The 15,502-nt window shown below is 36.5% G+C and overlaps 1 protein-coding gene across 4 annotated transcripts in view; it reads left to right on the top strand.

The window, feature by feature from the left end:
- Positions 1-15,502, top strand: part of mia3 (MIA SH3 domain ER export factor 3) — a 61,777-nt gene that overhangs the window by 31,673 nt on the left and 14,602 nt on the right. For 3 of the 4 annotated variants that reach the window (XM_056445598.1, XM_056445597.1, XM_056445596.1), the window contains exons 17-24: positions 514-569; positions 642-732; positions 1,456-1,594; positions 5,840-6,002; positions 8,352-8,387; positions 10,002-10,069; positions 10,150-10,244; positions 14,575-14,688. In XM_056445598.1, coding sequence (XP_056301573.1) covers positions 514-569; positions 642-732; positions 1,456-1,594; positions 5,840-6,002; positions 8,352-8,387; positions 10,002-10,069; positions 10,150-10,244; positions 14,575-14,688 — 762 coding nt within the window. The remainder of the gene's footprint in view (positions 1-513; positions 570-641; positions 733-1,455; positions 1,595-5,839; positions 6,003-8,351; positions 8,388-10,001; positions 10,070-10,149; positions 10,245-14,574; positions 14,689-15,502) is intronic. The other variant, XM_056445599.1, reaches the window with a different exon arrangement.

The raw sequence follows: 15,502 nt of genomic DNA, 5'->3' as shown, positions 1-15,502 counted from the left end.
TCTAATTTACTGTTGGTGGCTGTTTTTGCCCCATTGACTTCCATTATAAGCAAATTTTTTTGATTGCAAAACCATGGCACCTTATAGTCATGCATTTTGATCATCAGTTGGCACTGTTAACCCTTTAGACAGGCCTGTGCAAAAAAAAAAAAGCGTAGTTTCTGGATTTTATATGGAGTATAACAGCAAATAAATGTGTGTGTGTGTGTCTGTGAAAGTGTGAGAGTGACCTTTGCGCACTCCATATGTCTGAGAAAATCTAAATATGTATCTCGGCTCTCTGAACTACATGGATTAAACAATGATAAAAGGTAAAAAAAATTAAAAATCCAGTCCAAAATTACTTTTTATATTTAAAATACATCATTTTATGTGTCATTTTATTTCTGAAATCACATCATTTAATTTAATGTACTGAATGTTAGTGTATTTTATCATGCTACTGCATTTTTGGAGATGATTAACCTCAATATTCTTATTACTGAACAACAATTGTCCTTTTTTTTCATTCAGAGAAGAAAATGGACACTATGAGACTGCGAATCAAACAGATGATGGACGTCTCCAGGGTACGCCTACTCCAATCAGACTTATTATAACTTATTCAACTTCTTTCTAATGCTCTCTTTCTGTTGTTGCAGATTAAAGCCACTCTCAGCGTTGTGGAGGACGAGAGGAATCGCTATATGGAGAATCTCCTCACTGAACAGAAATCCAGACAAGAGCTGGAAGGTATGAAGTTTGCGGATTAACATTTGAACATTGCTTTCCACATGCCTGGTTTGCTTGTTCTGAGACATTATTTAAAATATGTGGCAAAGAAATAACTAATTAGAATGAGGCAAGTACATTTTTTTTTCTGCTTGGCTTTTAATTGTTTAGTCTTTTTATAAGTCTGAAATTCCATTCTTTATGGTCTTATAAAGGTCTTAAAAAGTCTTAAATTTGACTTGGTGAAACCTGCAGAAACCAGGGTGCAAATTACAGGGGTGTTTGTACAGATTAAACCCCCCCCCCCCCAATTAAGGCTTGATTTTCCCCCCTGAAGGACGTCAAAGCAAGATGTATGGGCGGGGGGTGGGGTTCCCTTTAAATCTGTATATTTTAAATAATAATGTTATAATTAAAATAATATCGATATCCATTTGACCACCCCTATAACGGTTCATATCATTGTGAATGCATAATCACGCCACTTCATCTTTGCAAAAAAGTAATTCAACAGTCTGAAAACGGCAGATTAAGAGCACGGATAGACAACGTAAGAATTCACAAGACTGATTTCTCTTAAAATAGGTTTGTTTTTACATGTAGCCTAAAAGTTTAGTTGCAGTTTGTATTCGGAATAGCTTATCAGGTCAGAAAACACTAAATAGCCAATCCCACAAAACACTGAAAACTTAAATGCATTGCCTGACATCTTTATCTAATTGTTTGCTGTGTTTTTTAATGCAGAGCAATATCAGAAGGTCATGCATGACCAGATGAATCTGAACAATGAGAAAACACATCTGGAGAACCAGATGAAGAACCTGCAGCAGAGACTGGAGATCACCACTGAACTCTACCAGCAGAAGGAGAACGCACTGCAACAGTGAGATCACATGTTAATCACATCTTATTTTAACAAGATCACATTCTCTAAAGCAGGGGTGTCCGATCTCGGTCCTGAGGGCCAGTGTCCTGGAGAGTTTAGCTCCAACCCTAATCAAACACACCTGAACCAGCTAATCAAGCTCTTACTAGGTATACTAGAAACTTCCTGGCAGGTGTGTTGAAGCACTTTGGAGCTAAACTCAGCAGGACCGGACACCGATTCTCTAAACATTCATAAATCACACATCCGGTATATTTATTATTATAAATTTTATTTTTATAATAATTTTTTTCTGGGTTTTCACTGTTAATTGATAGGACAGTAGAGAGTGTAGACAGGAAAGCATGGGGAGCGCGAGATTTCATAAATTTTCATGTTGGTAACAATGAGTACGTTTACATGGACCCCAATACTCCGATTTAGTGCGATTTAAGACAATACTCTTTTTAAGAGTCTACCATGTAAACAACAATTTTTAATGACCTTGATCTGATTAACATCATAATCGAACATAAATAGAATTAAGACCGAGTATTCCTGTATTAGTGGCATTACTGAAGTGCAGTACAAACATGTAAACACAGCATTCAAACTATTACTGTTGTGTAGGATTTTCGCTGCATATTGCATCAGGATAGTCCACACACACACACTCACGCGGCTGTTTGACACTATTCTCTGCACCACAGGACCACAGACACACACATCGTGAAATCCAGAGGGTTTTTTCTATTAAGCATTCTGTATCAAATTCCATTAAAGCATCACTCTTCCACAAGTCCTTACTTCATACTCGCATCCAATACCTCAGTTTGTCACGGAGGCATGAATGAAATGTTCCCGAATGAAAGTGAAAGTGCCAAACTGCAGTTAGTCGATAAATTAAGAATGAAACCCCCGAAATTGCATGAAACTCTGAAGGAAATGTGGATAGCGCTGTGACGCAATGATGTTAATCAATCTCTGTGCTATAACATGTCAGACAGGATCATGAGAGGAACATTAAAAAAGCAACTCATGTTAACACCTTAAACATATTATTGTCTTATTCTGATTAAGGCAAATAATTTGCCTACTTATGTCCATGTAAACGTAGTCACTGTTACTGTTAACCATGTTTAATATTGACAAATTAATTTCCAATAGCTGTAATTGAGCAATAAGTTGCTCTTAACCATTCAAAGCCTTCTACATCATATTTGATGAATAAATACATGTTCAGAGGCCGGTTGCACCAGCAGTGTGTACGTTAAAATGTAGCCTAGTTGTGACTTAACAGGGACACTATCCCAATTCTACCCCTTAGCCCTTCCCCTTACCCCAATCCCAATTCTCTTTAGCTTGAAGGCGAAGGGCTAAGAAGAAGGGGTAGATAATCCCCTTCAAATGGAATTTTTCAGGACCACACGCGAAACCAAGAGGTAAGATAATTTCCCAGAATACACCAGCCACAACGGCAGCCGCACCCGGAAGTCAGAAGATCCACAAATTAGTTTTTTTTATTTATTTATTTATTTTTTATTATTTTTTAGGGGTTTTCACCTTTTATTGGCAGGACAGTGGAGATTAACAGACAGGAAAGTATGGGAAGCAGAGAAAGGGGAAAGATCGGCAAAGGACCTCGAGTCGGGAATCGAACTCAGGTTGCCGCGAGCACCTGAGTGCTATATGTCGATGCACTAACCACTAGGCTATTGGCGCCGACCACAAATTATTATTTTTGTCATTATTACCAATTTTTACAACAAACAAACATGTGTTTTAATACATTCGTAATCGCGTTCATGTTTTACCTTCATGCCTTTTAAAAACACAGCTAAAATAAAAACCGCTAAATTTGCTATCTATAATCCATAATCATAACTCCTGTATAGCAGTTCCACAACATTCTGACACACGAATACCCTGTCAGTAATGTCTAGTGGCTGTGAATGAGCTTTTACAGTGTCTGCTATAATGTTAATGTTCTTTTTGGTGTGTCTACATAGATGAATATGGCCACAGTGTAAATACACAGTACATTACGATCTTATTGCCACATTAGATCGTTACGATAACAGGATATATGCCTTCAGTGAGTTCCGGATGACAAATACCAAAAAATAAAGCAGCTGGAATAACTACAGCAGTCGCCATCGTCTGATCTCATATGAAGCAGGAGGTCATGATGACATCTGAAGACGTGTGCAGGTTGTTGTAGTGGTGTCCAATTTCTTAGGGGTAAATTTTGAAGTCCTTCCCCTTCCCACTCTGTTTCAAGGGTCAAGGGGTAGGGGTACAAAAACAGAACTGGGATTGGGCCCAAGTTAAAACTTACACACTACTTAATATTTTTGTGTTGCATCGCAGAACTTCGTTAAAACATAACGCTACGTTCCAACTTAGCATTTATGGCAGCCTTCCCCCATGTATAACAGTAGAAAAGAGATGACAGCGAGATTAGTTTACATGGAGGACCTCACAATCATATTGAAGAATGATCTCCCTCTACTCGCAGTCTTATTTTACTCCCAACTCTCGCTTTTTTTTTTTCAGTTTGTAAAAGAAGAGGTTAATTTTCTTTCAATGAGTGTTTATTGTGTTCATCAATTAAAACGAGAATTTCTTCGTGACTGAGTTCTTCTCCCTGCTCTTCTCTTTCATATGTGGGATATAAAATGCTAATAGTAATAAAGTTAATAAAATGGTAAATAAAAAAGTTAATTGTTTTAATAACTTTGTGTATTCAAGGCTCTCGATCCAGGTGTGTGCGTCGACTGTTGTGACTGACTGTAATTTCATGCACTATAAAAATATAATTTATAGTTTTATTTTCATAGGACAGTTTTAGCTACAGTAAAGTCAGAATTATTAGCCCCCCTTTGAATTTAATTTTTAAAATATTTCCCAAATGATGTTGAACAGATTCAGGAAATTTTCACAGTATGTCTGATAATATTTTTTCTTCTGGAGAAAGTCTTATTTGTTATTTCGGCTAAAATAAAAGCAGTTTTTAATTTTTTAAAGCCCATTTTAAAGACAAAATTATTAGCCCCTTTAAGCTATTTCTTTCCCCAATAGTCTACAGAACAAACCATCATTATACAATAACTTGCCTAATTACCCTAACCTGCCTAGTTAACCTAATTAACCTAGTTAAGCCTTTAAATGTCACTTTAAGCTGTATAGAAGTGTCTTGAAGAATATCTAGTCTAATATTATTTACTGTCATCATGACAAAGAGAAAATAAATCAGTTATTAGAGATGAGTTGTTTAGAAATGTGTTGAAGAAATCTGCTCTCCGTTAAACAGAAACTGGGGAAAAAATAAACAAGGGGAATACAATGATGATGAAATAATTCAGGGGGGCTAATAATTCTGACTTCCACTGTAGATGCATTTGTTGCATAATTTTAAAGCAGTTTAATGATTTAAATGCCTCTTATTGTATATTACGTCATTCAATGCGACTACGCATGACTTTATGGAGAGCTTACAAACTACTAACTACGGTTTACCTAAAGAACATGTGGTGCAACCGAACGGAGAACAACTTTTGTTACAAACTAGCTAGTAGTTATCAAGCCCCTAGTGTGGACTTTACGATCCAGTTTACGTTCCAACCATATTGTCATATGAATATGTCCACTAAAATTAGTATTTTTTATTCAGGCTATTGTGTGCAAGTTCAGTAATTTCACTTTTAGAGCAAATAATATGTTATTTTCATTGCCTTTTAAAGTGAAATAACTCAGCGTAAACACAGAAGGCTGAGAACAATGCTCATTTAAGAGGAAAATTTCAGATGGCACTTGAAGGTTTTTGCGTCTAAACTCTTCATATGTAAATGATCAATATAAACAAAACTGTTGAAGTTTCTACAACAATGGTATTAGAAAAATCCTGTAAATATGTACCTATAAATAAGTATCGATCGATACAATCAAAAGCGGCTCCTTTTGTGCCACTTGCTTGGTTTTGTGTTAAATTCAGAGATCACAGAATCAGGAAATTCTGGAGGAACTGCTCAACACAGCAGCTGCTTGTTGTTCATTGTAGGTCATGGAAATTCAGCATTTTAGTTGGTGAAAGTGAAGGAAAAATCTGTAAATTTGACATTTGTCTTGGAGTGAGAAGACTGATTAATCCACAGGTCACGCATCTACTGTGATCTGTTGCAGATTTAGTTGCAGGTGTATTAAAAAGCACTATACCATGATTGATCAGTGTAATGGACATGTATTATGTTGTTGCGTGTTCAGGAAGTTGACTCAGGAGGAGCTGGAGAGACGCGAGAAGGAGACGAAGCTGTCGGAGGTGGACAGTAAAGCTCTGCGCTCAGAGGAGGAGGTTCGAGCCCTCAAGCAGAAGATTAAGGACATCGAGGAGGAGATGCAGCAGAATGAACGCTCACTCAAATCTGAGGTCAGAAACTCTAAAGTAGGGCTGAAAAATATTCACTTCGGCACCAATCAGTAGGAAGAAAAACATCAATGTGCGCACATCTAACCAAAAAACTAAGACAGGTGTTTTAGTGTAGCATAAAAGTAATATTAAACCGAATCAGAACACTGCCACTTTAGTTCTCAAAAGACTATTTAATAGGACATCGTTCAAAACATTTAGTATTTTTACTAATCAATAGGCCTACACGGAATCTGTGCATGCAGAAATTCGCTGATTATTTTAGCCCTTCATTTGAGTCTATTTACTTGTGTATTTGTGTGTAAATATATATTTATTCAGTTTTTATACTAATTTCAGTACTATTAATAACTAATATGCTAATGTTTCTTTTAGGGGTGAGAATCGCAGGTTAACTCACGATACGATATTATCACGATATTTTGCCCATGATTTTAATATACATCACGATATCAGAGATGGGGTGATTAGAAATATGAGGGCTATGGCCCGTTTCCACTGAGTGGTACGGTACGAACCGAACCGTACCGTACCACTTTTTCGGCACCCTTTCGAAAGGGTACCAAACACGAGAAAGGGTACCAAAAGGCGGAGCCACACGCGCAGCTGAACTCTATTGGTTTACAGAGATACGTCATTCGCTTACACAACAAGCCAGAATGAAAACAAAAAATCCGCCATGTTTGAAATACACAGCCGATGAGCTGAGACATTACAGCGGAATGATCTATACATATAATAACGAGCCATGGTCGATCCGGGCTCAAACAAACCTTGTCGTCGTCTGGATGAACAGCCACAAAGCCAAGAAGAGCAGATTTACCCTGTGCCCCGTAGTATTTTACGAGCCAGTCTGAGGCGTGAGCGGTTTCGCTTTCTTGCTAGCGCTCGTGCGTGTCTAACATTATATCTGAAATAACAAACTTCTTGAGCTGATAATAACCTGCGCTTGATTATTGACGTGCTTTTGAAACCCGATCCTGTCAGACACTGACAAACGCGAGAGTGAAGCACGAAGAAACAAAGGAGAAGCCGGAAAAAAAGGAGCACATTATTATTCAGCAAACATGAACAAAATGCCACGATTAACTAACTTATTATCTTCACCTTTTGGACTAATATGAGCTGGGAATGATGGAATTACTCTCTAACAGAGGCTACATGTGCTGCTGAAGATTACAGACACAGATGAGAGGTTTTCACTGACTGTGGGCTATATTTTGTGTTGTTTTGAACCTAAATACAGACGAAATGTCTGCTGTGTGTAGTTCTTCTGTAGTTGATAACATATCTGAGACTGTAAGGGGCTGTTTGTGTTTATATATTTTATATATAAAATATTATATATATTTATTTAGTTATTTTATATAATTACAGACGTTACAGTAGGCTGTTTCGCACTGTCGTTGATCTGCAGTTATAATCAACTCATGTTCATTGAAAAGTTAGTAATAAACATTTCTACACAAGTATTTATGTGTATGAAGCATCTGTTTTGTGAGAAGTGCTTCTCATATGATATGTAAGTGACCTGTACAGCTTTATTGTAGACATTTCCTCCAGCGAGAATGACGTCGACTGAAACTTTCTGTCATACACCACGCCCACCAAAAGGGTACCCTTGTTGGTGGAAACGCAAGCCTGATAAAGGTGACCCGTACCGTACCGTACCAGTCAGTGGAAACGAGCCATAAAATAGGCCTAGCAATGCCCATGTTCTGCTCCATGTCTAGTTTTATGCTTGATCACCTAACTGAATGCTTAACTCTATTCAACTGACTATATTTGAATTACATTACACTACCGATGCTGTAAAAGAAACCGTATGAAATTGAAAATAGTCACATTAACCTTTCATCGAAATTTTATCAGGGGCTGAAAAACACTTGCGGTCCAATGTTTTTAATGCATTTTTCCTCTGAATGGATCAGTGTCACTTATGTTGTACTTGTATTTTGATCGCATTTTATCTCCCATAATACACCTTTAGTAGCTTACTGTTTTTGTCAGTTCTGCCTAAACATAATAATAATAATAATATAATAACAGATAATTAGTGAATGGTAATAGAAAGCCAAACGCTATTTTTTTCCAGTCTGCATTCAAAGAAATTATATACATATACGATATTTTATTATGAAGTTCTGATTTTTTTTTTTTTTTTGCATTTTATGATTTGGTAATTGTTTTTGTTATTATTAGCATTTTTATTATTATCTTCATTTTAAGGTTTTTTTGTTTGACTAAAGATATTGTTAAATTATTGTATAAAGTTAAGTGTAATGTTGTTTTGATTATGATTTGTTTTACATTTTATGACTATCTTTAAATCTTCAATTTGTCCAACAGGTGGCAGTGCAAGAGAAGAAAGCCCATGAGAACTGGGTGAGTAATAAGCATGTTTTATTAATCTTTATATTTTATAACTGATAAACCACAAACTCAGAAATACTTAGATACAAATGCTGAACTAACGCTGAAAACTGCATATGGATTCCTGTTGCTTGTGCATTACTGTGATAATAAAGGTTATAGCGGAGCTCAAACTATGATAATTTCTTTTTAGATATAATTAAAAAATATGCAATACATATTTAAAAACACATAAATGTACATTTAAAAAAAAACTCTATATATTAAAAACTTTACAGGATTTAAGATTATGATCTGTTAGACATGTCGTTACAGTCTTGTGAAAAGGGTCCGTTAATTTTCCTGGAGAACAAAATGTTTAATTTTTTCTCAGTTTCATGCTCTAGCGCAGTGGTTCTCAAACTTTTAAACCAGCGACCCCCAATGTAAGATCGCCAAGAACTCTCGACCCCCTCGAATTATATATATATATATATATATATATATATATATATATATATATATATATATATATATATATATATATATATATAATTGACATAACATAATTGAGTGACCAAAAGATATCACGGACGGACCGCTCACCGGCCCTGCACTCACTGCTTGACATGAATTCATTAATGAATCTTTTAACATTAACTGTGCTTTGTTCTAACGCCTGGTGTCTGATATTGCACAGATGCTTTTGACATATACCTTATTATTTGCAAACGTCATTTTAATAGCAATACCGGTCTTTTCATGAGCTGCAATGTTAGTTTAATCTTAGTCAGGGCAAGCCCTTTTGCGATTGTGTACGTGGTGTTAAATTTTACATATAGCTGCCACTTGTATGCCTGACAGCATCTGGCAATTAAATAAAGGATTAAACAGAAACTCTCGTGCTTAAAATTTGTAGATGTGGCAAACAGTTACCTGAAAAATCCGTCCCACAGACTTTACAGTGAACGCTTTAGTTATTTTCATAACAGACATAGCCAATGGAAGCCTTTTATCCACTCTTCAATAAGTGTAGATGATGGATTAACATTCAGCACATGATCAGTAAGCAGATGTGCCATTATTTGTAGCTTTAGGTGTTTCTAAGACAAAATCTGTCAGTGTTGTTTTCATTCTCTCATCTTCAGCGCTTTACATTTTCGCGGTTGTAGCTACTGTCATCTGAAGACAGGAGGCGTTGACTGAGTGATTGACAGCTGGTTTTAACCAATCATTAGTGTTCAGTTCTTAGAGCAGTGGGCCAATAAGAAGAGCGCAAAGGCGGGGCAAGCGTTGAAGGCTTTGTTTACTGCGGCAAGTTGACATGACAACAGTTTTAAACTGTTTCAAGTACAAAGATGCATTTTACCTGAATGTGTCCTAAATACTTTATGAATTCATCAGTGATATCTTTAAAAAATCTGAAAATATTAGCTTTCACTTGTAATACTGAAAAATATGTATTATAATCACTGAAAATTACACAATTTTTAAATCACTCTCGCGACCCCTTAAAATTATTCTGCGATCCCCAGTTTGAGAACCACTGTTCTAGCGAGTGAAGGTCTTTTGCCTTTGTAGGGCAGAATTGCCTAATAACTGATATATTAATAACTGGTATATTAATCTTGCATGTGTGTTTAACAGTTGAAAGCGCGGGCCTCAGAGCGAACTCTAGTGGAGGAGAGAAGAGAATCAGCCACTCTTCGGCAGAAGTAAATATCCATCACGTCTCACGTTATTGTTGTTTCTCTCAATGCTGTTTTTAAACTCGTGTGTTTGTGCGTTTGTAAAGGCTTGTGGAATACAGAGATAAAATATCCGACATGGAGCAAAGTCTGTTCAAGCTGAACTCTGGGCCGCCGGATCGACACATGCCGCAGCGCAGAGGTGAGGAGCATTTTAGGCAATGTTTTTTTATTTTAATAATGACTCATTTTATGGTGTCAAATATTAGAGGTGGGCGGTACACCGGTGTCATAGTCATCACCGGTGTGACATTGCGCCACGACATGGATTTTCTAATACCGTCAATACCGGTATAAATCAATAATGCACCTTAAACGGCTGCATTTACATCAATAATAGCTAATTCTAAATAATAAGGCATTCAATTTTCTTCAAACGTTCAGTTGTGGTCTGAATACATGTCCTTATACTACAGGGCTCGAAATTGCAACCATTTTGGTCGCATGAGTGCCCGAAATGTAATCTATGCGCCCTCATAATATATTTGGGAGCATTTGTGAGTCTGAATATAATGGTTGTAGTGCAATCTGATTTGATTTTCTCTAAAAACTTGCTGAATTGCTCTACCCTGCTGCTGTATTGGTTCATATTAGCTGTCAGTCACTCAACGCTTCCCGCTGTCAGATAACAGGGAGCTTTTGTTACTGCAGGAAATGCTAACGGCTGAAGAGTGAAAAGTGCACAGGTTTGCAAACCTCACCTAAAGTTATAATAATAATAATGGCGCAGATGACAGCGATCATGACATGAGGTAAATGTTGATCCGCCAGCTGAGATCAATCGAGTGTTTGAATCTTGATGCGTTGCATTCACCGCGTGTTCAGCGCAAATGTCCGCTAAATATAAAGTCTAATACTGTAGACATCATCGCCAAAGAAACTCACCTTTACTAAGTTTACACTGAAACTACAGCTCATAACAAAGAGCGGAATTGCGCTGGTGGTCATCGCGAGAATCCTGCTCTGTCTGCTTATAATTGGTGCGGCTGACTCGCCTGCTTTATTCCAGAAATACAGAGAAATGAAGATCAGCTCATAACGAGACTGAGCATTTACAATGACCCAAACCAAAACTTTTAAAGAGCGATAGAAGTGAGACTTTCTTTTGTCCGTTCTTCCTTGAGATGTATATTATTTTGCTATTGAAAGTAATGCCATGATATTATACCGTCACCGTTCAAAAGATGAAAAATACCGTGATATTAATTTTAGGTCATATCGCCCACCTCTATCAAATATACATAGCATATTTCTTATTTAAAAAAAATAGTACTGTAAACAATGCACCATTTTCACAGGACTGTGATGGTTTATCGGTCATCAACAAGTTTTTGAATATCTTGATTTATTATTAATATTATTTTAAATATATGCACATTTATAAAAACTATGCTTATGTATTTATATCATGTTTGTATTAAATTACAAAAAACAGTAAATTTGATGTCTTAAACGCTATCATTGAGTTTTTCTTTTATTATTTGAGCAAATAGCAATACAAAAGGTTCATTTGTGGTGCTCACCCATTCACTGCTCTCTTAAGTTTACCCAACTATGACAACTTCTGCTGCCGAGAAACCTGGAAATATGAAAATGTGTTTTGCAAAATCATAAAATAAACAGTTCAGCATTGTATGAAACAATAAATGTATTTTATTTTGTTTAACTTTGTTTTATTGATGCATATAAGTCAGAGAGTTACAGTATCTAATATAAAGAATCACAAGACATCAACTGTTCCGATCTATCAGCAGAAAACAACACTATTTTCTTCCTCTCTTGTTACGTGTTTAAGTTCTTATGTTGGATGAGACGTAACATTCAGTGAGTCTCTAATGGTGCTGGGTGAAAATGAGAAAACACAACAGATGGATAAGTGACACAAAAATAACAATTTATTAAACAGAAAAAATCAAACAATGAATATAGGAATTAAGAATGTAACTTTAAATAACCGAATTAAACAGAAAAACAGAAGTGTTGCCAAAACAAAGAAATAAATATAACAAAATGATCTAACTAAACTTACTAAACAAAGAAACAAAACGTAATCTTCAACTAAACTTCTTGACTATTCCAAAACATAATTACAAATGTGGCAACTCCTCCATAAACTAACTAACACAAAACTATGATGCTCAAAATTACTCGTAAAGTACACACTGTTAGCCATTAGCAAAGCTTATCTGATAATCCAATTCTTATAAAGATCATTCGACTTCCCGATAATAAATACTAAATTGAGCTACGCAACCTTATCGAATAAATAAAGTACTGAAACGAGATACACTAAACAACAACTGCAACAGAAATAATACAAACACAAATAAGTGAGGAGTTTGAGTGAAGCGCTCCTCCTGAACAGCGCAAGCGAACACCTTTTATACGTGGCTGACCAGCTCCTGATTGGTGCGCCGAGTGCATCATAATGGTGATTGACAGCCTTCTCGACCAATGGTTGCGCACCTAGGATAGGACAGAGTACACAACAGAAGAGAGAAGAGAACAGAAAACAAACACAAAACATAGGTGAAACGTAACACTCTGAATCAAACAGTACAATTATAAATTCTTGCATCAAAAACAATATTTAGAATTCAAGGTCCTCCACAGACTTTACTACAGTAAGGCTAGATATTCCAAGATATACACTAATGTAAGAGACACATGTGAACGATGCCATTCTGCTAAAGCAGATTTGGCTCATATGTTTTTGGGCATGCCCTAGACCAGGGATGGGCAAACTCGATCCTGGAGGGCCGGTGTCCCTGCATAGTTTTGCTCCAACCCTAATCAAACACACCTGCTTGTAGCTTTCTAGTGATCTTGAAGACAGTAATTAGGGTGTTCAGGTGTGTTTGATTAGTGTTGGAGCAAAACTCTGCAGGGACACCGGCCCTCGAAGATCAAGTTTGCCCATGCCTGCCCTAGACTGTTTGATTATAGGACAACTATAATTAAAATTCTGTCCGAAGCATATAATAAAGATGTTAGACCTAGCTTTGAAATGGCTATTTTTTGGAGTACTTAAAGGTACAGTCATGTCCAATAGTTATCAAGACGCTTAGGCCTTCGCGTGTCTTATGGCTCGGAGAAGAATATTGCTTGATTGGAAATCAAGTAAACCACCTTTAGTTTCAGTCTGGTTTAGTGATATGATGCTGTTTTTAAGATTGGAGAAAATTAAATACTCTCTTAGAGGATTTACTAGACGTTTTATTACAGAATGGAATCCAATGGTCTCATACTTTGAAAAAGGCTTGACATTTCCCCCAAACTAAAACTAATAGGTAAATTAAAAGGATAATGCAGTCAAACTCAATGGGCAAACATCACTGTTAAATACTTCCTCACTGTACTATCAAAACTCTGTGACCATGTAAATATTTAATTTAATTTAGTATTAATTTAATTCAGGCGACGCAGTGAGTAGTGCTGTTGCTTCACAGCAAGAAGGTCGCTGGTTCGAGCCTCGGCTAGGTCAGTTGGCGTTTCTGTGTGGAGTTTGCATGTTCTCCCTGCGTACGCGTGGGTTTTCTCCGGGTGCTCCGGTTTCCCCCACAGTCCAAACACATGTGGTACAGGTGAATTGGGTAGGCTAAATTGTCTGTTGGGTGTGAGTGTGAATGAGTGTGTGTGGATGTTTCTCAGAAATGGGTTGCGGCTGGAAGGGCATCATCCGCTGCATAAAACATGTGCTGGATAAATTGGTGGTTCATTCCACTGTGGCGACCCTGGATTAATAAAGGGACTGAGCCGAAAAGAAAATTAATGAATTAATTAATTAATTTATTTTATTTATTTATTAATATTATTATTTTTTTTATTATTATTTGTTCATTTATTTATTTTTAAGGGGAGGGAGGTTGTTCATGGGGGGGTGGGGGGGGGGATATAACAAAAAAAGTCTTGTCAAATCTTTGTAAGTATTAATTTACCTTGTTTTTCTTTTATCTAAAACTATTATAAAAACAACAACAACAACAACCATATTTAGGTCAAAAACACACAAACAAAAAGAATAATAATAAGATGAATAAAATAACATTATAGATGGAGCATATTAGGCCATAAACAGCAATGCGGAAAAATGTATAAATACAAAAAGCAAAAGGTACAACAGTAAAAAAAATTAATTAAGAAAGAAAGAAAGAAAAGCATGTTTTCTCTGTGCTATCAGTTTATAATTAAGCCAGGAAAAGGAGGATGGATCAGGGTTTTTTTCCCCTTCATTTGTCAAATCCTTTATTTCATTGTTGTTTTTTTATTTTTAAAATGTAACAGGAAGGGTTTGAAACAATGCACTTTATGTCATTCCTACAGTATATATTGTCATATTGCACCTCTGCAGATATAGTTATTTCTGTCTGGTTCATGGAACATTTTCCTCCGAGCGCCCCTTCAATATAATGGTAGGGGGAAACACTGTGATGTGTCTCCACTGTCTGACTGTGCTGGTTTGGTGTGAACAGGGGATTCTTACGGTCCATCTCCTGTGAGCGGCGGGGCTCCATCTCCTCCTCTGATGATCGAGGGTCCGGGACGGCCCCCATCAGCACCTGTAGGGCGACGCGGTGAGCCGTTCGGTGAGATCCACCTCTTCTCCAGATTCTCCTGCACTCCAGCTTTACCCTCCTCTTTTAATTTTCCAGATCTCCTGTTTTTCAGTCATTCTGTGTTTTTAGGTTGTCATTTTTATCCTCTTTTCCTTTTCCAGCTCTGTTTTTCAGTCATTCAGCTTTTAGGTTGTCGTTCTTGTATGCTCTTTTTCTTTTCCAGCTCTCCTGTTTTTATGTTGTCATTTTTGTTCTGTCTTTTTTTTCAGTTCAGTTTGAGTCCTTCAGTGTTTTTAGGTTGTCTTTTTTTATTCTCTTTTCTTTTTTCAGTTCAGTTTGAGTTCTTCAGTGTTTTTTGGTTGTCTTTTTTTATCCACTTTTCTTTTTCCAGCTGTTTTTCAGTCATTCTGTGTTTTAGGTTGTCATTTTTACCCTCTTTTCATTTTCCAGCTCTTAGTTTGAGTCATTCAGCTTTTAGGTTGTCGTTCTTGTATGCTCTTTTCTTTTCCAGCTCTCCTGTTTTTATGTTGTCATTTTTGTTCTGTCTTTTTTTTCAGCTCTGTTTTTCAGTCATTCAGTGTTTTTAGGTTGTCTTTTTTATTCTCTTTTCTTTTTTCAGTTCAGTTTGAGTTCTTCAGTGTTTTTTGGTTGTCTTTTTTTTATCCACTTTTCTTTTTCCAGCTGTTTTTCAGTCATTCTGTGTTTTCAGGTTGTCGTTTTTGTCATTTTTATCCTCTTTTTCATTCCTCATCTCTATTTTTCAGTCATTCTATGTATTTAGGTTGTCATTTTTATCCTCTTTTCCTTCTCCAGCTCTTGTGTTTTATGTTTTCTTTTTGAGTTC

The sequence above is a fragment of the Danio aesculapii genome, chromosome 20 (assembly GCF_903798145.1).
Source record: "Danio aesculapii chromosome 20, fDanAes4.1, whole genome shotgun sequence".
NCBI classification, from domain to species: Eukaryota; Metazoa; Chordata; class Actinopteri; order Cypriniformes; family Danionidae; genus Danio; species Danio aesculapii.
Note: the sequence above shows the minus strand (reverse complement) of the source record. Positions and strands in the feature narration are given on the sequence as shown.